At 48.2% G+C, this 22,863-nt stretch overlaps 1 protein-coding gene across 1 annotated transcript in view; it reads left to right on the forward strand.

The window, feature by feature from the left end:
- The first annotated feature begins 1,148 nt into the window (after positions 1–1,148).
- Positions 1,149–22,863, forward strand: part of TTLL8 (tubulin tyrosine ligase like 8) — an 85,348-nt gene continuing 63,633 nt past the window's right edge. Inside the window, exons 1-3 of the mRNA XM_075552598.1 lie at positions 1,149–1,539; positions 1,875–2,000; positions 15,084–15,175. Coding sequence (XP_075408713.1) covers positions 1,149–1,539; positions 1,875–2,000; positions 15,084–15,175 — 609 coding nt within the window. The remainder of the gene's footprint in view (positions 1,540–1,874; positions 2,001–15,083; positions 15,176–22,863) is intronic.

A 22,863-nucleotide genomic window follows, 5' to 3' on the forward strand; every position in this document is an offset into this window, starting at 1 on the left:
GTGACCCTCTGTGCCACCATGGCTCGCTCATGCTAGGAGTAAACCGAGCAGAGCTCAGCAGTCAAGAGACCTGGGGGCACAGTAGTGAAAGGCCCAGCTTGAAATGGAAACATTGTTCAAATCCACCAGCTGCCACCTGCTTCCGCTCAGAACTCACTGCCATGGAATGATGCTGCCGCATAGAGACCCTGCAGAACATGGCAGAACTGCCCCTGTGAGCTCCTGAGACTCTTTAAGGGAGTAGTTACACTTTGGTCTGCTAACTGCAAGGTCAGCAGTTTGAAACCACCAGCTGCCCTGCCGGAGGAAGACGGTATTTACTTCAGTGAAGGTTCCCGCGTTGGGGCCGCTGTGGGCTCCACGGTGACAGGTTGTAGAGTCCCTGGAGGTACAGAAGGACGCTTTGTGGCATCAATTGGGCTGCTAACTGCAAGATTAGTGGTTCAAGCCCACCAGCTGCTCCTTATAAGACCCATGAGGCTGCCTGCTCCTGTGAAGGGTTACAAAGAAGTCCCGGCAAGGGCAGGAATCAACTTGCTGGTGGGTGGTTTGGGTGGTTGCGAACAGTTAACAGCCAGCCCACCCATCAGGGTCTCAGAGGAAAGGCCTAGTAATGGAAATCCAAACACCCCGCCTTGAAAACGTCTGACAGCACAGGGTCATGGTGAGCCCCCAGGCTGAGTGAGCTTTTAAGTGACCCCAAATTCCAGGTTCTGGAAAGTTGGGGTACAGTGAGGGCAGGGGTCCAAGCTCCTCGCTAATATGTCAGACCAAGGACCGGAGGAAGGTGGGTCCCCAGGGTGGTCTGGATGTGGTGTCAGACCACCATTGGTTTCTGGGGCACAAAGGCACGCCCTGTCTGAGAGCCACCCTGGTGGGCCACTCGACCCCCCCTCACCTGGGGGGGCCGGGCTCTGCCTCCAGCGTCTAGGCCTGGGTGGGGGTGTCTTGCTGGGGCTCTGCGGCTGTAGGGCTCTCAGTGGAGGCCTGGGTGTTGTGAGAGGCCGTCTTGGGTGGGGTAGCTGGAGGACAGACAGGGTGTGACCCTTGGGTCTTTGTGACTTGGGGTCCTCTGACCGCAAGGGCGGGTCTCTGTGCTCTGGGCGGGGCGGGGCGGCCACACGCTGGCCCTCCTCCCAGCGGACACCATGGCTCCCTCGATCAGGCGCCCGGTCCCTCAACCCCGCGCCTGGGAGCCCGGCTTCCAACTTGTCCCCTGTCCCTGGCTTCGGCCCAGCTTGGACGCCACCGTCGCCTTGATGTGGCCCGTGCGCCACCGCGCCCCACGCGGCCCCCGCCGCAGCCCCGGCTGCCCGCCGGCCCCGGCGCAGCTGCTCACGCGCCCGCGGAGCCCCACGCCTCGGGCGGGCCGCCGGAAGGCCAGCTGCGCTGCCCGGCGGCGGGTCCACCGGCACTCAGACCTGCGAGCTGCCCGGGGCGCCCGGGCGACACCCCGGCCCGTTGCCCTTGGCAACCGCAGGACGCGCGGCAGCGCGGCAGGGGGCGGGGGGGCGGCGCGCGCGGCGGGGCTGGTTCCAGGTGAGCCCCCAACCCCGCCCTCGGAACCTGGGACCAGCCCCTCTCCCGCTCCTTCGGAACCCCACACTTTGCTCACCCCACCCCCACCCCACCCCTCCCCCACCTCCGCTTTCAGGACCCCAGACCTCCCCCTTCCTTGCCCTGGGCACCAGGGGACTGCACCTTCCCCGCCATCCTCCCCGCGGTCCGCAGACTGGCTGGACCCCACCCCAGTTCCCACCGGTCCTGGTCTGTCCCCTCCCTTTAGCTCCCGGAACCCCTGCCCTACTCGCCCCCGCCCTGGGGAGCTCCCCAGCTGTGGCTAGTCGCTAACCACCGCACACCCTCTTCCGCAGGGACCAGAGCCCTGGGAGCACGGCGGGGCGAGGGGCCTGTGGCCCGGGAGGCCTTGGAGATGGAGCCTGGGGACAGGAAGCGGGTCTCCTCGGCCTGCTCCCAAGAAGACAGGACGGAAGGACACAGTCTGTATTCCCCTGCGCGCGCGCCGTCCTCTAGCCTGGACCAAGGGTGTCGGTTCCTAGGGGACACAGTCTCAGCGACAAATGAGAATGGGGGAGGGACAGCATCTTTGAGAGTTCGCAGGGCGTCCACGTTCTGTGGGGACAGGAAAAAACCTCGCGGGGCCCAGCTATGGGAAGGGGTGACCTGCCCTCCAACCTGGGCTTCTTCAAGGGAGCACTTGGTGGGAGTTTAGAGGGGTTTGCGTGAAAGCGCTCTGCTAGAAGTAGGTCAAGCCCCCACCCCTCCCCCTTTATTTTAGGAACATTCTTGTGGTCGCTTCTCTTTTTAAAAAATATTTATTTATTATTTTTGTGTGTAGTCACTTCTTTGCCTGTGACTCCCACGTGTGTTGGTAAACAAATACCTGGGTCCTGGGCTAACCGCGCCTTTAGCTGGGAGGAGTGTTCCAGTTGCTCTCCCTCCTCACCAACAGGTGGTAGTGTCAGTCCTCAGGTTCCAGGCAGGATGCTTGGGTCTCACCGGGGCTGAGAGGGCGTTTCCCAGACCAAGAATGGCAGCCAGCCCTCCCTCCAGGTCTGCTGACTTGAGTTCTTCCTCTGCCAGGTGCTGTTTATGAACTTGGAGCCATTATTAAATGTGGTTGTGGGTCTTACGGATTTGTGCATTAGCTTTCATCTTTGTGTGTTCTGCACAGAGTCCTTGTCATAAATGTATTACATCTTGTGCTAAACTTTTCAGAACCTCTAATAATTCCTTTTGGCAATCAGAATTTAATCTAATGGAGACCAGTTTATGAATTGTCTACATTAGTGCTGTGTCTTAAGAAATCTTTGTCTACTTCCATATTCAGAAGATATTACCTGATTGTTGTATTTTTCTTAGTTCAGTTCTCAAGCTATTGGAGTTGACTTATGGAATGAGTTAGGAGTTTATGGGTCAATTTTAAACACCCTCCCCACCCCTGCACCAGTTGGTACTGTACTGCACTGGTACTTTGGTTGAAACTCAGGCATGGATGTATTTGGGGCTCTCCACCCTTTCAGCTCTATGAATCCATTTGTGCACCCTATTCCAACACCACACGGTTTCATAAGACATTATCTGGTGTGCCTTGAGGTGGGGGCCAGCCCTCCACCATGAATCATGGGTTCAGTAAGCACAATTGTACGATTGAGATCTTAGCATTCGGCACTGCCATAGAGATTCTAAATACAAATTGTCACACAAATCTACTGAACACTAGATTGTGAATGCATCGAATTTATAGACCACTTTGCGGGAGGATTCGTCACTTAACAGTACCGAGTCTTCCCATCCGCGGACATGTAGCTGTTCTCTGATCAGTCTGAAGGAGCCCTAGTGGTACAAGGTCAGCAGTTCGAAACAACCAGCCACTCAGTGGGAGAAAGATGGGGCTCTCTACCCCCATAAAGAGTTATAGCCTCAGAAAACACAGTTCTACCCTGTCCTACAGGGTTGCTGTGGGTCAGCATTGATTCGAAAGCAGTGAGAGTTTTGATTGGTCTTTGACATGTTTTGTACCTTTGAATACGTAGGTATTCGTGAACTGGTTTGTAGATTTTTTTTTACCTAGATTTTTTAAAATGCTGTTGTAGGTGGTACTGTTTTTGAGTTTTGTTTTCTTTTTAAAAATAATTTTGGGGGGGCTCATACAATTCTTATCACAATCTATACATACATCCATCGTGTTAAGCACATTTGTACATTTGTTGCCCTCATCGTTCTCAAAACATTTGCTTTCTACTTGAGCCCTTGGTATCAGCGCCTCATATTTTCACTTCCCTCTCTGACTCATCCTCCCTCATGAACCCTTGATAATTTATAAATTATTATTATTTTGTCATATCTTTCCCTCTCTGACGTATCCCTTCACCACTTTTCTGTTGTCCGTCCCCCAGGGAGGGGGTTATATGTCATCCTTGTGATCGGTTCCCCTATTCTACCCCACTTTCCTTCCACCATCCTGGTATCTCCACTCTCACCACCGGTTCATGGATTCCTCTGTCCCGGATTCCCTGTGTTCCCAGTTCCTATCTGTACCAGTGTCTAGTTAGATTTGTAAGGTAGAATTGGGATCATGATATTGGAGCGGGGTGGTGGGGGTGTTGGAGGAAGCATTTAAGAACTAGAGGAAAGTTGTATGCCTCATCATTGCTACACTGCACCTTGATTGGCTCATCTCCTCCCGCAACCCTTCTGTAAGTGGATGTCCATTTATCTACAAATGGGCTTTGGGTCCCCACTCCACACTCCCCCTCATTCACAATGATATGATTTCTTGTTCTTTGATCTGATACCTAATCCCTTCAACACCTCGTGGTCACACAGGCTGGTGTGCTTCTTCCATGTGGGCTTTGTTGCTTCTGAACTAGATGGCCCCTTGTTTACCTTCAAGCCTTTAAGACCCCAGATGCTATACCTTTTGATAACCGGGCACCATCAGCTTTCTTCACCATATTTGCTTATGCACCTGCTTTGTCTTCAGCGATCATGTCAGGAAGGTGAGCATCATGGAATGCCAGGTTAATAGAACAAAGTGTTCTTGCATTGAGGAAATACTTGAGTGGAGGCCCAATGTCCATCTGCTCCCTTAATACTAAACCTATAAATATATGCACATAGATCTATTTCCCAGTCATCACATATAAATATATTTACATATTTACATGCCTGTATTTAGACCTCTATAAATGCCGTTTGCCTCCTTGTTCTTTCCTCTATTTCCTTTTACTTTCCTCTTGTCCCATTGTCATGTTAGACTTCATTTTGTCTTCAGTAATTCCAAAATGAATTTTGTTACATTGCCCTTGATTAAGCCCTACCAGGCCTCTTACACCCTCCTTTCCACTGATTTTGGATCACTTGTTCCCTTGTCCCTGGGTTTGTTAACACCACTTCCTTTCCCCCCACCTCCCCATTTCCCATGTACCCCCAGAACTGTAGATCCTGTTGTTTTTCCCTCCAGATTGTTTATCTAGCCTATTTATTTAGATAGACCTGCAGAAATAATAATATGCACAAAATGAAGACAGAGAAAAACAAAGCAACAAAAGAAAAGAAAACAGAACAACAATAAAAACCCAGTGACAAAAAATAGAAAAGGTCTGTTTGTTGACCGTTTGGAGCATTTTCTGGTCGAGTCTGATGGGGTGCCACGACCTGGCCCCAAAGTCTACTTTTGGTGTTCCCTCGAGACTTCCTTGCTCTGTTTCCCTTGCTGTTCTGTTGCATGCCCTTAGTGTTTTGCCTCGGTGTGGTGGGGTCAGATTGGGCGCAATTCCCTTACTGAGTCTCCAGTGTTGTCCCCTATAGGGCTGTGGGTCAATGAGGGATGTCGTATCTCATAGTGGGGCTGGCCATATGGTCCTCTCTGTGCATTGGCTGCTCTCAGCATGAATATCATCCTCAAGGCTTGGTGGGCCAGGATGTGCTCTACTCTCTCTACCCCACTCTTCATTTGCTCCCGTCTGCTCTGATCAGACACCTGAGCTGTAGCTTCAGTGCTGTCCTCTGAAGTAAATTCTTCTGCGGGGAGGGGTGGCTGTCCATATAGTTGGGATTGGAGCTGGCCCCTGAGACCTCTCTATTGGTTCCCTGCTTCATGTTGGTATGTTGCATTCACATCTTGGAGCACCGGGTTGAAGTCTGGTCCCTCTTTCCCTGTGGAGATATAAACAATACCCTCCCCTTGGGTGGGTGAGTACCCTGTTCCCCACTACCCATTTCTTTTTTTTCTTCCCCCTCCTCCATTTTAGTTGGTTACCATACATATGTAGCCCTGGATTTGGTCTGGCCCCTGCCACACTACCTGGTCCTCACCCCAGGAATGTTTGTAAACAGTAGTTTTTCCCTATGCTCCTTTTGCATTAAAAAAAAAAATCTTACCTCAGCGGACTCATGTTGTAATTGTCCTTTTGTGCTTGGTTTATTTCGCTTAGCATAATTTCCTCCAGTTCTTCCCATGTGGCGATGTGCTTCATGCGCTCCTCACTGCTTTTTAGGGATGCGTAGTACTCCACAGTTTTTTGATCCATTTGTCTGTTGAGGGAAATTTGGGTTGTTTCCAACTCCTTGCAGTTGTGAACTGTGCCGCAATGAACATTGGAGCACAGATGTCTGGCTGTGGTTTGTTTCTTGTCTCTTCTGGGTATATTTCCAGTAGGGGGGTTGCTGGGTCATATGGTAGCTCAATATCCATCTGTTTTAGATGTCGCCAAATCGATTTCCATAGTGGCTGTACATACCTACAGGTCCACCAGCAGTGGACGAGAGCTCCTGTCTCCCCACAGCCCCTCCAACACCTGTTCCTTTCTGAGTTCTTGAAGTGGGCTAGCTTTGAGGGTATTTCTCTATGGCGAAAAACTGGGAACATTTTCTCAGATGTTTATTGACCATTTGGATTTCTGCCCTTGTGAAACTTCTGTTCAGGTCCTTGCCCACCTCCCAGTGGGCAATTAGTTTTTTTCTTTTTGGAAGCTAGCAGAGTATTGTAGATTTTAGCAACAAGGCCTTTGTCTGATGTGTCATTGCTAAAGATGTTTTCCCAGTCCGTGGGCTCTCTTATTACTCTCTTGGTGAACTCTTTTCATGTACACAGGTGTTTTATCTTCAGTTTATCCCACTTGTCAATTTGTGACTCATCTGTATCTGTCCTTCCCTATTTCTGATAGCCTGTGTATTCCCTGCACCATAGTTCTCAGGTTGGTCCCAATTCCCTCATTGATGGTCTTAGTAGTTTGGGGTTTTAACTTGAGGTCTGTGATCCACCTTGAGTTTATTCTTGTACATGGAGTGAGATAAGGGTCTTGCTTCATTTTTCTGTAGCTATGTATCCATTTTTTTTTACCAGCACTACTTATGCTTCCCATCTGATATTTTTTGGACTCTTATCAATGGTCAGTTGTCTGTATGCTGATGATTTTATTTCTGGGTTTTCAATTCTTTCCCATTGGTCTGAATATCTGTCATTATACCAATACCATGCAGTTTTGACAACTGTGGCTGTATAATATGTGCTTAAAGTCAGGTAAAGCACGCCCTCCCACTTTGTCCTTCTTCTTGAGGAGTTCTTTGCTAATTCTGGGCTTCTTCCCTCTCCATATGAAGTTGGTAATCAGTTTTTCTATTTCTTTGAAGAAAGATGAGGGTAATTGTATCAGGATTGATTACATTAAACTTATAGAGTGCCTTGGGTAGAACTGACAGCTTTACTATATTGAGCCTTCCAATCCACGAGCATGGAATAATCTTCCATTTGTTGAGGTAACTTGTAGTTTCTTGTAATAGTGTTCTGTAATATTCCTCATATAGATCTTTTGTTCTTTTAGTCAGGTATATCCCTAGACATCTCAATTTGTGCTTGGCTATTGTGAAGGGTACCACCTTTTCATCTCCTCTTCTGTGGTCTTATCTAGTGTGTATAACAGTTCAATGGACTTCTGTTTGTTGATCTTGTATCCTGCCACTCTGCCAAACTCCTCTATTGCATCCAGTACTCCCTTTGTGGAGCTTTTGGGATTTTCTTTATATAAAATCATATCATCTGCAAATAATGATACTTTCACCTCTTCCTTCCCCAGACGAATACCTTTGATGTCTTTTCTTTGCCTTATGCTCTTAGCTAAAACCTCTAGTATGATGTTAAATAAGAGTGGGGATAAAGGGTATCCTTGGCTGGTCTCCTTTTTCAGTGGGATTGTGTTTGTCTTTTCTCCATTGACTACCATGTTGGCTGTTGGTTTTTCATATAGAGTTTGTATTGTCTGGAGGAATTTTTCTTCCATTCCTATCTTCTCAAGTGTCTTAAACAGGAATTGGTGTTGGATGTTTTCAAATACTTTTTCTGCATCTATTGATATTATGTGGTTCTTATAGTTTTTCATGTCAGTGTGGCAAATGATACTAATGGTCTTTCGTATGTTGAACCATCCCTGCATCCGTGGTATGAATCCCACTTGGTCATGGTGAATTATTTGTTTTATATACTTTTGTATTTTATTGGCCAGTATTTTGTTAATGATTTTTACATCAATATTCATTAGGGATATTGGGTTGTAGTTCTTGATTCTTGTGGGATCCTTGCCCTGTTTTGGTATCAGAGTTATAGTAGCTTCATAGAGAAGGAGTTTGCCATCTTTTTCTATGTTCTGGAAGAGTTTGTGTAGAATTAGTGTTAGTTCTTCCCTAAATGCTTGGTAGAATTCTCCAGTGAAGCCATCTGGTCCAGGGGATTATTTTTTTTTGTAATCCCTTGATAACCTTGTCTATTTTTTCTATTGTTTTGGGTCTGTTGAGATTCTTGACATCCTTTTGGGACAGTATAGGGAGGAATTGTTTTTCCAGGAATTTGTCCACGTCTTCCAAGTTGTTGAATTCATTGAAGTACAATCCTTTGTGGTACTGTGAAATTATCCATTGATTTCATTAGGGTCTGTTGTAATGTCCCCTGTTTCATCTCTCATCCTTGCTTATTGAAATTTGTTCCCTCCTTTCTTTGGTTAGGTTTGTCAGTGGTCTGTTGATTCTGTTTATCCTTTCAAGGAACCAACTTTTAGCAGCATTAATTTTTTTTCCTATAGTTTTCTTATTTTCCCTTTCCTGAATCTCAGTCCTGATTTTTATTATCTCTCTTTTTTTGCTATTAGTACGACTGTCCTGTTGAATCTGCTCTAATTGTTGTAAATTTTGTGCCAGCATGTCAGTCATAAATCTCTCTTCCTTTTTCATGTGTGCATGGATTGCTATGAAATATCCTTTGATGACTGCCTTTGCTGTGTCCCAAAAGTTTTGGTACGTTGTGTTCTCATTCTCATTGGTTTCTAGACATTTCCTAATTTCGTCTCTGACCTGGCCCAGTAGGCACTCTTTTTGCAACAGAGTCGTTCGTCCTCTAATTGCTCTTGTTTGCTTCGTCTTCCTTTTGTTGATTTCCAGCCTTAAGGTGCAGTGAGAGGTTGGTATGATATCAATGTGCTTACATTTATGCAGGTTCACTGTATGCCCTGCAGGTGGCCTATCTTGGAATATGTGCCACGTGGGCTTGAAAAGAATGTTATTAAAAATATTTGTATTAAAAGCTCTGTAAATATTTTTCAGGTCAAATTGTCTAATTGTAGTGTTTAGATCTCTAGCCTCCTTGTTGAGTTTCTTTCCCTGTAATTTCTCTTTCCCAGAGAGTGGTGTATAGAAGTCACCTACTCTAATTGTTGAGGCTGTGGTTTCTTTTTCATCTTTTGGAGTGTTTGGTTGATATATTCAGTGGGTCTCTCATTCAGGGAATATATATTTAAAATACTAAGTGGTTCTTTTCTACTGTTCCCTTGAGCATTATATAGTGTCTCTCCTTATCTCTTTTTATGGGTTGCACTTTGAGGTCAGTTTTATATGAGATTAGGATTTCAACCCCTGCTTTTTTTGAATTGCTGTTTGCTTGGATGCCTTTCCCCACCCTTTGAGTCTCAGGCTATTTTTTTTTTAATGTATAAGAAAGAGCTTTATTGTACAAATGTGCTTGACAGAATGGATGGATGTATGGATTGTAATGTTGTATGAGCCCCTGTCAGGGGATGCCAGCCCCTAGCACATCATTACGAGTCTGGTAGGCACAATTGTACAGCGATAATAAGTCAAGATTATAGTAAAGTTATAGAGTGCATGAGAGATAGAAGAGAAGTACTGAAATAAATGGAGTCAGACACAATCATGGTGCATGCTCACCTCTGCCCCGCTTGATGGTCCACGTGGAGGGAGAGAGCGAGTCTCAGGCTATTTTTGTCTGTAGTCGTGGGACGTGTCTCCTGTAGGCAGCAGATTGAGGGTGGGCAGGCTTTCCCCCAGCCTTAGGTTACACTGCAAAGGGTGGGGTGCTCCCAGCTGGGTGGAGGGTATGTGTAAATGCCCTCGCCTAAGGGCTGTGGTCTGGAGGTCGGCAGTGGTGTGTGAAAATAAAGAGAAAACAAAAACAAAAAAGACTAAGACCACTGAGACTGTGTGTGTGGGGTGGGGGTTGGGGGCTGGGGGGTGGATAGAGCGAAGTGAGGGAAACAAAAGTAACAATATAGCTGAGCCTTGATCCCTGACCATGGGGCTGGAGGTATTCAATCTGTGCCCTGAGGCGGAGGCAAGCTGTGGCTGTGTTGAGATAAAGCCCTGAGCTGGCTCTAAATGATCCCGTCTCCACCTGAGACAGTGGCAAGGCTAAGGTCAAATGCTAGCTGGCCTTCACTGTGGTAAGCCAAAAGCTCCCAGCCTCTCAAAATCTAGTGGATCTGTGCCTACTTAACTTTATGATGCTCCCTCCTCCTGTGACTGGGCAGTGTGGAGTTCCCTCTTAGTAAGTCTTCTGCGCTGATTTCTGCAGAGTGCCTCTGGCATGCGCTACTCAGTTGCCATCTTCCCGGAAGTCCCCCGAGTTTCATCTTCTACTTGTTCCTGGTATTTAGAAATACAGTTAGCTTGGTCTTTGGTGACCTTGGAAAGTACATGTACTAATTCCAATAGCTTGTAACCATCAGCAAATATTTCTAGTTCCTTTTCTTGCAGGATTGCATTGGCTAGTGCTTGTTATAGAATGTTGAAGTCAAACCAAATCAAACGGAACCAATTGCCATTCATTCAGTTCCGACTCATAGCCATGCCATACAGGGTTTCTAAGGCTGTAAATCTTTATGGGAGCAGACAGCCCCATCTTTCTCCCATGGAATAGGTGCTGCATTTGAACCACCCGGCTTGTGCTCAGCATCCCAGGGTGCCTATTTGATGGCACCATTGAATAGAAGTGGTGAAAGATGACATCATTGTTTTATTTATTTATACAATTAAAAAACTTTAAAAATTTAATTAATTTTTCATTAAAAGATCATTTTATTGATTGGGGACATGTCCCTCTCTCGTTACAATCCATACATGGATTGCATCAGGCATGTTTGTTTTATTCCCTAACTTGGGGAATGTGCTCAGTACTTCACCAGTGTATATGCTGTTGCAATAAGCTCAAAGGAAGGTCTCTTTTATTCCTGATTTACAGAGTTTTTAAAATGACCTTGTTACATTTATATCATGCTTTCTATCTATTGAGATCTTTCCTCCTTTAGTATACTAATGGTGAGTTTTGCTATTTCAAGGTGTTTTTTTTTTTTCAAGTACTCAATTAGTTTTTCAGGTTTGGAAAAGCACTGTGGCCATCGGGTATTAAATATTTTTTGTAGCACTAGTTTTGACTTACAAAGGCTGGGTTTAAGATTTTGTGTCTGTGTTTACGAAAGCGATTAGCCTGTAGTATTGCCTCCTCGACCTTGTCAAATTTTGATATTATATTTATGTGCTCATAAAGAGAGCTGGGACAGGATTCTATAATATTGGTATCTCCCACTGCACCCCTAAATAATTGGAATGCTTCACTGAAGACCCCTGAAACATTTTAATTACAGAATTACTTTCTTTAATAGTATTGGCTTGTGGATACTTTCTTTTATGTCAGTTGGGTAAGCCATGTTTTTCAAGAGAAGTGTCGATTTTGTCTACACTGTCAAATTATTGGCACAACTTGTGTGTATAACGTCTTATTTATGGTCTGTAGTGATGTCCCCTTTGAAGTGTGCAATCCGTGGCATTAGGTACATTTACCAGCCTGTACAGCCACCAGAAGCTTTTTTATCATCCTGTCACAGAGAAAGCTGGAGCTTCTGTTCAAAAGTAAAGAGTTTATTGATGGAAGGAAATAATCCTGGTTTGGGCAATACCTTGTAAGAGGTGACCAGGGTACCGCAGTGAAAGGACATTTTCACAGAGCTTAAATGCAGAACATCCAGGGAACTGACATTTACAAAAGCAAGCTTTAGCAGCTGGAGGAAAAACCCTTCAGAGTGTGATCAGAAAGTTTGAGTCATTTAATCTTTTTCTAGGGCCTTTTCAAGGGCCACCCTGAAGGAATGCTCTTCCTGGAGCATGCTGGGAGGGGGTGGGGAGGGAGGTGCCTGCGGGTTTCCTGGGGTGCTCTGGCTGCATGACTTGAGGGTCAGCTCAGAATAAGCAGCAAACAGAAAAAGGAGGAGTCTAGCCTGCATCTTGGGGAGACGCCCCTCCTTATTCCCCACCTAGTTATTTGCATGTCTTTCCAATCCCAAACAGAAACTCTGGTCCATTAAGCAATTATTCCCCATTTCTTCTGCTCCTTCTCTGTGTCTTGGAAACTTCCACTCTATGGTTTATGAACTTGGCTATTTGTCACTTTGAGGACTAGGGTGCCCCTGACCCAAGTCATGGAATTTTCAATCCCTTTATATGCACGCATGTGAAGGTTGGACATTGAATAAGGAAGATGGGCGAAGAAGCGATACTTTTGAACGATGTGCTGGGGGAGAAAATTGAAAGCACCATGGAATGCCAGAAGAACAAACAGACCCATCTTGCAGGAAGTACAGCCAGAGTGCTCCTTAGAAATAATGATGGTGAGACAGTCTCACATACTTTGGATGGGTGGTCAGGAGAGACTAGTCCCCAGAGAAGGACTTTATGCTTGGTCAAATAGAAGGACAGCGAAAAAGAGGAAGCCCCTCAACCAGATGGATGGACACAGTGGCGACAGCAATGGGCTCGAACACCAGAACAGTTGTGAGGCTGTCTTGGGACTGGGTGGTTTCATTGTGCTGAGTGGGAGGTGACTCAGCCCCTGACAACGACGACGACAACAACAACATGGTACTTAGATCCGCACACAACAATCCTGTAAGACAGATCCCATTGCAAAGGCTTCTGATACTGGTGCGAAGGACCTATTCCGGGATATCAGGCCTGTCCAGTTGGGTGGAGTATTTATTGGCTCTGCTGGTCCTGTGCTTGGTGGGGTGGTGGCCTCTGTACATGCGTGGGCTATGGAATCACCTCAATTGTCTTGAAGCCCTTCTAACAGGGTAGTGCCTGTCACAATGCACACCACAAGTACAGACATTTGTATAGACAGGGGGCTGATTTCCTTCCAGCCACTGTCCAGACGCTATCCCAACAGGGCATGCCACAACGTGTATCACAGATGCCGCTGTCACGTCCTTGGCTAAGTTCTTTCTTACTTGACTGCACGGGCAGCAGTGAGTTGGCCTTGATTTTTCAGAACTGGGTTTAACCAGTCCTGCTAACCTGTCTCAATATCAACAAGAAGAGGCTTCTCACGTTAAAACAAAGAGTACTTGAGCTTGTTTGTTCCTGAATGTAACATGCTGAACTACCTTTTTTTAGGCAGACCAAATAGGAAATTGGATCAAAGCCCCACGGAGGGTTGGCCTCTCCTGCTACCCTCTCTCAGTTGTACGGCACTGTGAATATACTTAATGCCACGGAATTGTAGACTTAACAAGGAGCTCTGGTAGCAGAGTGGGTTGTGAGTTGGGCTGCTAACCTCAGTGTCAGCAGTTCAAACCCACCAGCTGGTCTGTGGGAGGAAGAGAAGGCTGTCTTCTTCCTTAAGCACTTTGTCTGGAAGCCCGAGGGAGCAGTTCTACTCTGGCCTGGGGGGTCGCTTTGAGTCAGAATGGACTTACGGGCAGTGGGTTGATTTTTGAGATCATTTTTGTCCTTCGGTGTCTGGTTTATTTCGTTTAGTGTACTTTTTTTGAGGGTCCCCAAGCACTGCAGCAGATAGGAGAACTCTGTTCCCTTGAAGGGCGGAAGAGCACTCCCTCCATTGTACGGCTGTTTTATTTGTCCGTTCATCTACTGAAGGACACTTAGTGCAGGACACTCGGGTCCTTGGTCTGTTGTGAGTGGGCCACGGTGGACGCTGGTGCCCAAGCCCCGCCTTCCAGTCTGCTGGGTACCCAGGGTCAGTCCGAAAGGGGTCCTATAAGATCCAACAAAATCATCACCGTGAGAAGCCCTTGTTGGGCGACGCAGCCTCCACGTGGGTTTGTACACGGCAGAAGGTGTTTCCATCGCTAACCAGCCAAAGAATTCTGCGGGTTCGCAACATGAAAACCAACCAGTTTCAGATTCACAACAAACATTTGCGTCCCTGTGTTCGTTGAGTTTTGGGAACAGAAAGGACATTTGAAGAGGTAGATCAGGGGTATCGTTTCCCAATGGACGGGTTCCCTAGACAGCTCTCGCTGCCTTCGGAACGAGCAAGTGCCTTGTTGGGATGGAGAGCATTCCTCGGGACAGCTTTCCTGGCCTCTTTCTCTCCACTGCACTTTTCAGTTCCTCACAACGTCTTCCTGACCAGCCCCTGTGGACACCCTGATTTTCAAGTAAATTATCAGGATGACCCCTTTACAGTCCCCAGGCAGTGGACATCACCCTCTGACCTGACCTCTGTGCCTTGAACTGCGCTGGCCCTGCACACCCACTGGAAGCCGCTGCTTGGACGGGGCCGCCTTGCCTTGTTTGGAGCCGGGACAAGTGCCGTACTGAGAGAACCTGTCTGCAGCCACCCTCTGATCCCAGAGACAGGCTGAGCTGTGCTTGTTTGGAATAAACCGTTGTGTGCATGCCCTAGAACCCAGTAGCTACACTCTGCAACTCACCCTTGAGTGCCCCTGTGCAGAAGTGCTGGGTCCTGTGGAAATCCGAGGTTACTGCTTTTTGAGAAGCCACCAAAACGATTTCCCACACCCCCACTTGCATTGCACGCTGGTCCCACTTCCTCCCCATCGTCTCCAACTCTTGCGATCACCCGCCTGCCCAACAACAGCCACCCTGGGGCCCAACTCCCCGGGGCCTCCTTTTGCAATTTCCAGATGGCTCAACCGTGTGAGCCCTTTCCCGTGTACGTACCAGGCACGCTTCCACCTTTCGGCCTGATGGCAGTGGGCTGTGAGAGGAGGGCGTGGTCAGTTGGGGGCACAGGACGCAGGGCTGTGGGCCTGGTTGGGCTGTGGAGCCCCCTGGAGTCCTTGTCTCTGAAACAGGAGGCAGAGCTGGGGATAGACGAGGGCCGGCTGTGGGCTGGTAGCAGAGGTGGGAGGGCGAGGGTGTTTGTGAGCCAGGACCCCCGCTTCCTGCGTGCCCCTTGGTTCGCGCACATCCACACAGGCACAGCCTTCACCCGCATGCTTGTCTCTCTTTTGCAGAATTAAAACGAGGAAACTCCCAAGACTTGGTTCTTCCCCCCAAATTAGACAGATACAGGATAGCAAAGCAATTGACTGAAAAAGCCATCAAGGTAAATGCTCTTTGAGTGCATGTGTGTGTGGGGGCTTTTACCTGGGGTACCCTGTGCTGCCCTCCACCGGTGGCCACAGTCCCGGCCCCACTCCAAACCGCGTGGGCACTACTGTTGTTATTCCCGCATCCATTTCCTCTCTTGAAAAAGATAATACTTTCAAAACCCAGGAAGCATCGAGTCACATGAAAGGCCTCTCCCAGCCCCAAGGCGATGGTGGTGTCCACCCTGCCCACCCCCTCTTAGTGCCAAACTCAGCACTAGGCTTTCTTTTTGTAAAATATCATCTTATTGGGGGGCTCTTCCAGCTCTCATAACAATCCACACATCAATTGGATCAAGTCTATTTATATGTATGTTGCCACCATTGTTTTCAATTTCATATCTTCCCCTGCAGTTTCTTCCCACCCCTACCCCCGCCTCTCCCCACCTTCCTCCCGCCCTCATGGTATCGCTACTCCCATTTCTGTTCCCAAGGGGCTTCTCTGACCTGGATTCCATGTGTCCTGAGCTCTCATCTGTACCTGTGTGTATGCTCTGGCCTAACCCACAGTGAAAGGCAGGACTGGGGTCAGGATAGTGGGGGGTGAGGAAGCCTCAAGGAACCAGAGGAATAGTGTGTGTTTCATCGCGCACCGTGCTTTGTAAACCCACGTTTCACTTACTCGATTCTGGAGAAGGTGCCCCACTGGCACAGTGTGTTAAGCATCAGGCCCCTAATGGCCAGGTTGGCAGTGTGGGTCCACCAGTCCCCCTGCAGGGGAGAGATGAGGCTGACCCAGCCTCGGAAGCCCTGGATGGCTGCCGCGCCTCTCCTGTAGGCTGCTCTGAGTCGAAAGGGCCCTGCCAGGTCCTGGCAGTGTCCGTTGTTCTTTGAGGAGAGCCCGTGCCCAGGTGACCACTCTTAGAGTGTGAGAGGCAAAGGGGGCTGGGGACGGCGGGGGGGGGGGTGGGTGGTTCACAGCCTTTCCAGCACATCAAGCCTGGGTGGTACAGAACACCCAGACATCCAGGAAGTCACGCCAGTGTGTGGCTGGCACCCCTGCCTCGCACAGGCCTTCTGAAGGACGCCTACCCTAGGAGCACAGGCCAGTGATACCATAGACGGAGCCCACACCCCTTGCAAACTGCCGCCCCCGCCCCATGGCTCAGCCCTCCTGGCTCGTCTCAGGAGCCTTACTCTGCACCAGCGTGCCCTTTACTGGGGCCCCTGGCAGCTCTTATCACAATCCATCCATGCAGCCATTGTGTCCGGCACATTTGTGCATATGTTGCCCTCATCATTTTCAAAACATTTTCTTTCTGCTTGAGCCCTGGGTATCCACTCATTTCCCCTCCCCCACACTCCCCCTCTCATTAACCCTTTCTAATTATATATATATATATATATATATATATATATATATATTTGGTTTTTTTCATGTCTTGCACCGACCGCTGGCTCCCTTCACCTACTTTTCTGTTGTCCGTCCCCCTGGGAGGGGGTTATAGGTAGATCATTGTCATCGGTTCCCCCTTTCCCCCCCACCTTCCCCTTACCTTCCTGGTATCGCTCCTCTCATTCTTGACCCTGAGGGGTTACCTGTCCTGGACCCCCTGTGTGTGTTGTGAAATCTTACCTGCCGCAGGGACCGTGCTCCGGGCTAGCCTGTGCTCTTCAGTCATGCCAGGTCAAAGCGGCAGTCTAGGCACCGGTGAGGGACTCGCATACTCTTCCTCTTACAGGAAGTCTCGCGAGCAAGATGGGGCTGTGGGGAGGACGGGCTCCAGTTTCCCAGCAGCCCTCGCCCCCCTTGCAGAACAAGCAGGCGCTTTGTAGTGGTGGGAAAGTCCCGGGCACGGCTCTCCCGGCGTCTCCCCACCAGCGCACTCTTTGCTTTTCGTAATACCCACTTAGAAAAATCTGTCAGGGTGATCCCTTTGGCCTCTCTGCCCTCAAACTGCGATGACCCCCAAGCTGACCTCTGCCTGGGTTTCACGGGCCCAGCAGGTCCTCCAGGCCGGTGGCCCAGTGAGACCAAGACAACTGTATTCCTCAGAGAACTGCTCTGCTCGGTAAGCCTGTAGAGCAATGGTTCTCAACCCGTGGGTCGCGACCCCTTTGGGGGTTGAATGACCCTTTCCCAGGGGTCGCCCAATTCATAACAGTAGCAAAATTACAGTTATGAAGCAGCAACGAAAATAATTTTATAGTTTGGGGGGGTCATCACATCATGAGGAACTGTATGAAAGGGTCGCGCCATTAGGAAGGTTGAGAACCACTGCTGTAGATGGATTCACTAGAGTCCTAGTAGCAATATTTTAAAAAATTACGTATGCTTTAAATCTGTCCTCTTCAAGTTGTGCTTGTGAGGTTTGTGTGTCATTTTCATGGCTGTGTAGTATTCCACTCTGCAGATACCACATGCATTTGAATGTTCCACCACTGATGGGACTCTGGGGGTGTTATGAATACTGCTGTGTGACATCCTAGATAGCCTCGTAGTAGTTTGGACACACTGCTGTTGGATTTGTAGAAGCTCGGAGTGGGGATGGTTGGAGCTGACTTTGTCCAGACCAGGAGTGGGATGGTTGGAGTTGCGTTTGTCTAAGCTGGGGGTGGGGTGGCTGGGGGTGAGTGTGCACCAGCGAGGAGTGGAGTGGCTGGACTGTAGGGTGCGTGATGCTCCCTTTAGGGTTGGAAGGCAGCACGGTGTTGGGGGCAGATGTCTGCCTGCGCTGTTGCCAGCAGCGGGAGAGGGTTACTGTCACCCCCCATTGTCACGGCTGGTGGCGGTTGAATCATTTTACGGATGTTTGAGGGCCCCTCGTTGGAACTGAGTTACCGTTTACCTGAGTTTGCCTGAGGATTGGTGAGGGGAAGGACCTGTGACTGGAGGTGTTTTTCCTGTTGGAGGTCTCAGAGTGTCCCAGCGCGACCGCTCAATTCACCACTCCTTTGCCAGCGTGGGAGACTTCAAGCTGCTTTACATCCTTGTTAACACCTGGTATCGTTGGATTATTAAATTCTAGTCACTCTGCTGGATAGCTAATGGTTTGTCACTCTGGCTTTATCCGATAGTTTCCTTATGGAAACTTATTAACCACCTGTGATATGTAGCTGATAACTCCACTTACTGAAAAACAGGGAGAATTGAAGCACTTGCCGACGAAGAACAAGGATTGCAGTCTTCAGGATCATTTTAAACTCAAAGGAAAGAAAAAACAAATTCCTCACAAGTAGACCACCAGGTAGCATCATGCCAACACCTGAGAAGATACTGAAGTTGTCGCGAATCTCGTCTTGTGATGCTGGCTTCGGTGGCTGCAGCAGTGTGGTGACTGTGCTTTGGAGATTTCTCTTATGAGGACCCGTTGTGCTCCAACAACACTGGTGGGGGAAGCGGAAGATCCAGTGGCGAGGGAAGAAGGCATGGCCAGGGCCCAGCTCTGTCTGTTGCCCCAGAATTCCCACGCCATGGTCTGGCTGCTACCCTTACGGAGCAGGGAGAGGAGATTTCCAAAAGGAAGGGTGGCGTTTTGGTAATCTCGGTAAGCGGATCAAACCAAGCCAACAGGTGCAAGCAGGATGGTCAGAGCACCACGAGGGGAACTCCACCAGGATGCTCCAGATACAAGGAAAGCTCTAGTCAGAGACACAGAGAGGCAATCTCGTACCATCACCCCATCCTGTGACACCTGGAGGCATCAAAGAACCAGGGCAGTGGTTCTTAGGCAGATGCTCGGGGCAGTTTATGGACAATATTATTCCCTTTGATGATGATCTTTTCTCCACTAGGAGAAAATAATCATGTAGGTCTTAAAGACACCAAGAAAACGTGAGTGAGCTTATTTTCGATCTCCTTGTTTCCAATGAGGAATATGACACTTACCGAGGTTGCTCAGAGGGACCCCAGTGGCGCAGCAGTTCCATTGGCTGGACTGCCAACAGAAAGGTCGGTGGTTCAAACCCATAGAGAGGACAGCATGGAAAACCGCAGGGGCCAGTCCTACCGGCACAGGGTCACTCTGAATTGGAATCAACGCTCCCACAGAGATGGTCACGGTAACAAGTGGATCAGAAAGGGGTCAGGGTCAGGAGACAGTGCCCTGTCATGATTCGTAATAGTCACTAAAGGCCAGGGAAACGTGCTCCTGGGTCCCTCTCAACTGCGTGCCTGAGACCCGTTCCTGCTTACTGATTTTGACTTTATATTCCAGCTGTCAATCGAAGCTTTAAAAACATACGTGAAATGTACACATATGAGATGTATAGTAAGATACACTGTTTGACCCAAAGAAAAAACGTGTTTCATCCTTCTTGGATCCACAGTTAATGCTCGTGGAAGCAACAGCAGTCAAGATACCAGACGGTGTCTTGCACGGGCAAAGCTGGGGCACAAGACCTCTGTCGAGCGTTGGAAAGCAGGGCTGCTCCTTGAAGACTAAGGTGCTCTGCACCCCCCTAGGCCCTGAGCAAGGAAGCCCAAGGAAGAGTCACTGCAGCCTTTTAAGCTCTCCTCTTCTCCCACTCTGGAGCCTACTTTGCCACTCTTCACAAATATCTTTTATAAATCATTTTATTGGGGGATCTTAGAGTTCTTATAACAATCCATACACCAATTGTATCAAGCACATGTGTATGTATGTTGCCATCGTCATTTTCAAAACATTTTCTTTCTACTCGAGCCCTTGGTGTATCGGCTCATCTTTTTCCCCTCCCTCCCCACCCTCATGATCCCTTGATAAATTATAAATTATTATTATTTCCATATCTCACACTGTCCTCTGTCTCCTTTCACCCATGTTTATGTTGTTATTTCTTGGGGTGGAGGGTGTTGTACATTGATCGCTTCAACTGGTTTCCCCTTACTCCCCCTTCTCCCCTCAGTTTCCCCTTAACCTCATGGTATTGCGACTCTTATTATTGATCCTGAGAGGCTTGTCTGTTCTGGATTCTGTGCGTCGAGAGCTCTTATCTGTACCAGTGTATATGCTCTGGTCTAGCCAGATTCGTAAGGTAGGACTGGGGTCATGATAGTGGGGTGGGGTTGGGTGGTGGTGGTGGAGGAAGTATTAAAGAACTAGAGGAAAGTTGTGTTTTGTTGGTGCTACACTGTGCCCTGGCTGTTCCTTCCTTGTGACCCTTCTGTGAGGGGATGGTCAGTTGTCCACAGAAGGACTTTGAGCTTCCACTCCAACCCCTTTGTTCGCATCAATATGATCGCTTGCTTTGGGTCTTCTGATGCCTGATACCCGATCCCGTCGATGCCTGGTGATCACACAGGCTGGTGTATCTCGCACGTGGGTTTTGTTGCTTCCCTGCTAGTTGGCTGCTTGTTTAACTTCAATCCCTTAAGACTCCAGATACTATATCTTGTAATAGCTGGGAACCATCAGCTTTCTTCACCACATTTGCTTATGCACCCGTTTTGACTTCAGCAATAGTTTCGGAAAGGTGAGTGTCACAGAACGCCAGGTTATTAGGACAAAGTGTTCTTGCATTGAGGGAGGACTTGAGTAGAGACCCAGTGCTCATCTGCTACCTTAATACTTAACATGAAAATATATGTATATAGACCTATATACCTATTGTTATATATTAATATATTTTCACATATACATGCCTATATTTATACCTCTATAAATTCTTTTGCCGTCTAGTTCTTTCCTCTATTTCCTTTTATTCCACTAGTATGTTTGACCTTTCTTTGGCTCTCAGTAATTCCTCTTGGCTACATTGCACTTGATCAAACCCCACCAGGCATCCTACCCCTTCTCGTCATTGATTTCAGGCCACTTGTTGTTCCCTTGTCCCTGCGTTTGTTGGCTCTCCCTTCCCTTTCCCCCACCTCCCCCTTCTCCCCTGTCCCCCTGGAACTGTCAGTCCCTTTTTTTTCTCCTTGGGATTGTTTAACTTGCCCTTTTTATATAGACAGACATGACAAAGAAGAAGAAGAAGAAGGGGCCTACAGATGGTTTCAGGTCTGTCTGCTGACTCTAATGTGTGCTCTCTGATGGTCTGACGGGGAGTCAAGCCCTGCCCTTTTTCTGAGTCTGAGACGATTTCCGGGGCTCCTCGGGGACTTGGTTGCTTTTCTCCCCTGGCTGCTCTTTCTGCGCTCCCTTCGCGTTCGCCCTGGTGTGGGGGTGAAAACGATCTTTTCATGAGTAGAAGGGCTTTTAAATTTTGGTGATTGTGGTCGTTACATAATCTGATGTCAAATGGAGGATTAAGAGTGTAGCGGTGGAGTCTAGTTTACCAAGTAGGATATAGCCAATGAGGTCTCTCTGTGGGCATGGCCTTCTCCTGAGGATTCTGGGAACTCCTGCATTTCCTCCTTGGAGGCGGGAGACTCTCTTCTCTCTGCTTAGTCCCTGCAAGACATCCTAGCTGACAAGACACATGGAGCTATGCTAGAGCCCTGGGAGCTGAAGAAGCCACGTGGAGACCCTTGCCAGCACCGAGATGCTTACAATGACACTGGATCCACAAGACTTTGCACCCACTGGCCTGTGATCTTCCTGCATTTGGCATCATTGCATGTGTTGTGTGAGTCTGAAGAGGACTTTATAGATTGACATCGGACATATGGGCTAATATCGGTCTTAGGGACTTGACCTGGACTGGGCTGTGATGTTTTCTCAATATTCAACTGCTCTTGGCTATAAAGCTCTTTTTTACACACGTATGAGTGTTGATGGATTTGTTTCTGTAGTCTACCAGGACTGACACTGTGATTGAATTTCTCCTTGTGCCAAGGTCAAGTGGATGCTCTTATGTTACAGAAACTGTTTTCCCCTTTGGGGCTTTACATTTAGATAGTTACTTCACATTTTTCACCCCACAGTGTTGTTGTTTTTTTGGCACATAATTCACAGGTCATACAATTCAGCAGTTCAACCACATTTTTCTCAGACCTATTCCTAGATCTCTGATATGTTGGGATGTTGTAAATAATTTCTTCAGGATTTTATATTGTTGCTGCTGAACTGTAGATACAGATGATGTCTACATTTTGACATTGCATCCAGAAACCTGTGTACTTATTAGCTGACCTGTAGCGTTTTCGGGGTTCTCAGTGCCACTTGCAAGCAAGGATAGTTTGTTTCTCCCTTCCCGACCCCAAGCCCGTGCCTGCCTTTCTCGCCAGAAGCAGAGACAGAGGTGCCTCCATGTAGTGCTGAGCCCACGGTTCCCTCCTCCAATAGGACGCATTTACATTCTGCGCTATTTGAGTCTCTGCCCTTAGATTGAGGAAACTCTAGTGACAGGCTTACGCTAAGTTTTTCATTGTGGATGCTGGCTTCCACCTGGTGTGCTCCAGCATCTGATGAGAGCATCATGGGCCTCTTCTTCTTTAGGCTAATGTGATGAACTGCCTGGCTTAATGGACACGCAGTTTCACAAATGGCAAAACCCTCAACTACTAGAGGAAACCCAACCAGGGGTACCTTGGAAAACAGGCCTGGCGACCCGCTTCTGAGCGCAGACTTGCAGCTGTGGGAGCAGTTGTGCCCGCGTCCACGTGGCCCCTCGGGTCAGAATGGACTGTATGCCCAACAGCACTCGGTGTGTACGCTGACCAGTTATCATGGTTTAGAGTTTATACATAATGAAAGTTGCGATTTGAATGGGCACCATGTAGTGAGTCTCCACAAATATGTATCATCAGTCACCGGCCACTCCAGTCCTGCTGTAGACCATT

The sequence above is a fragment of the Tenrec ecaudatus genome, chromosome 6 (assembly GCF_050624435.1).
Source record: "Tenrec ecaudatus isolate mTenEca1 chromosome 6, mTenEca1.hap1, whole genome shotgun sequence".
In the NCBI taxonomy this organism is placed as follows: domain Eukaryota; kingdom Metazoa; phylum Chordata; class Mammalia; order Afrosoricida; family Tenrecidae; genus Tenrec; species Tenrec ecaudatus.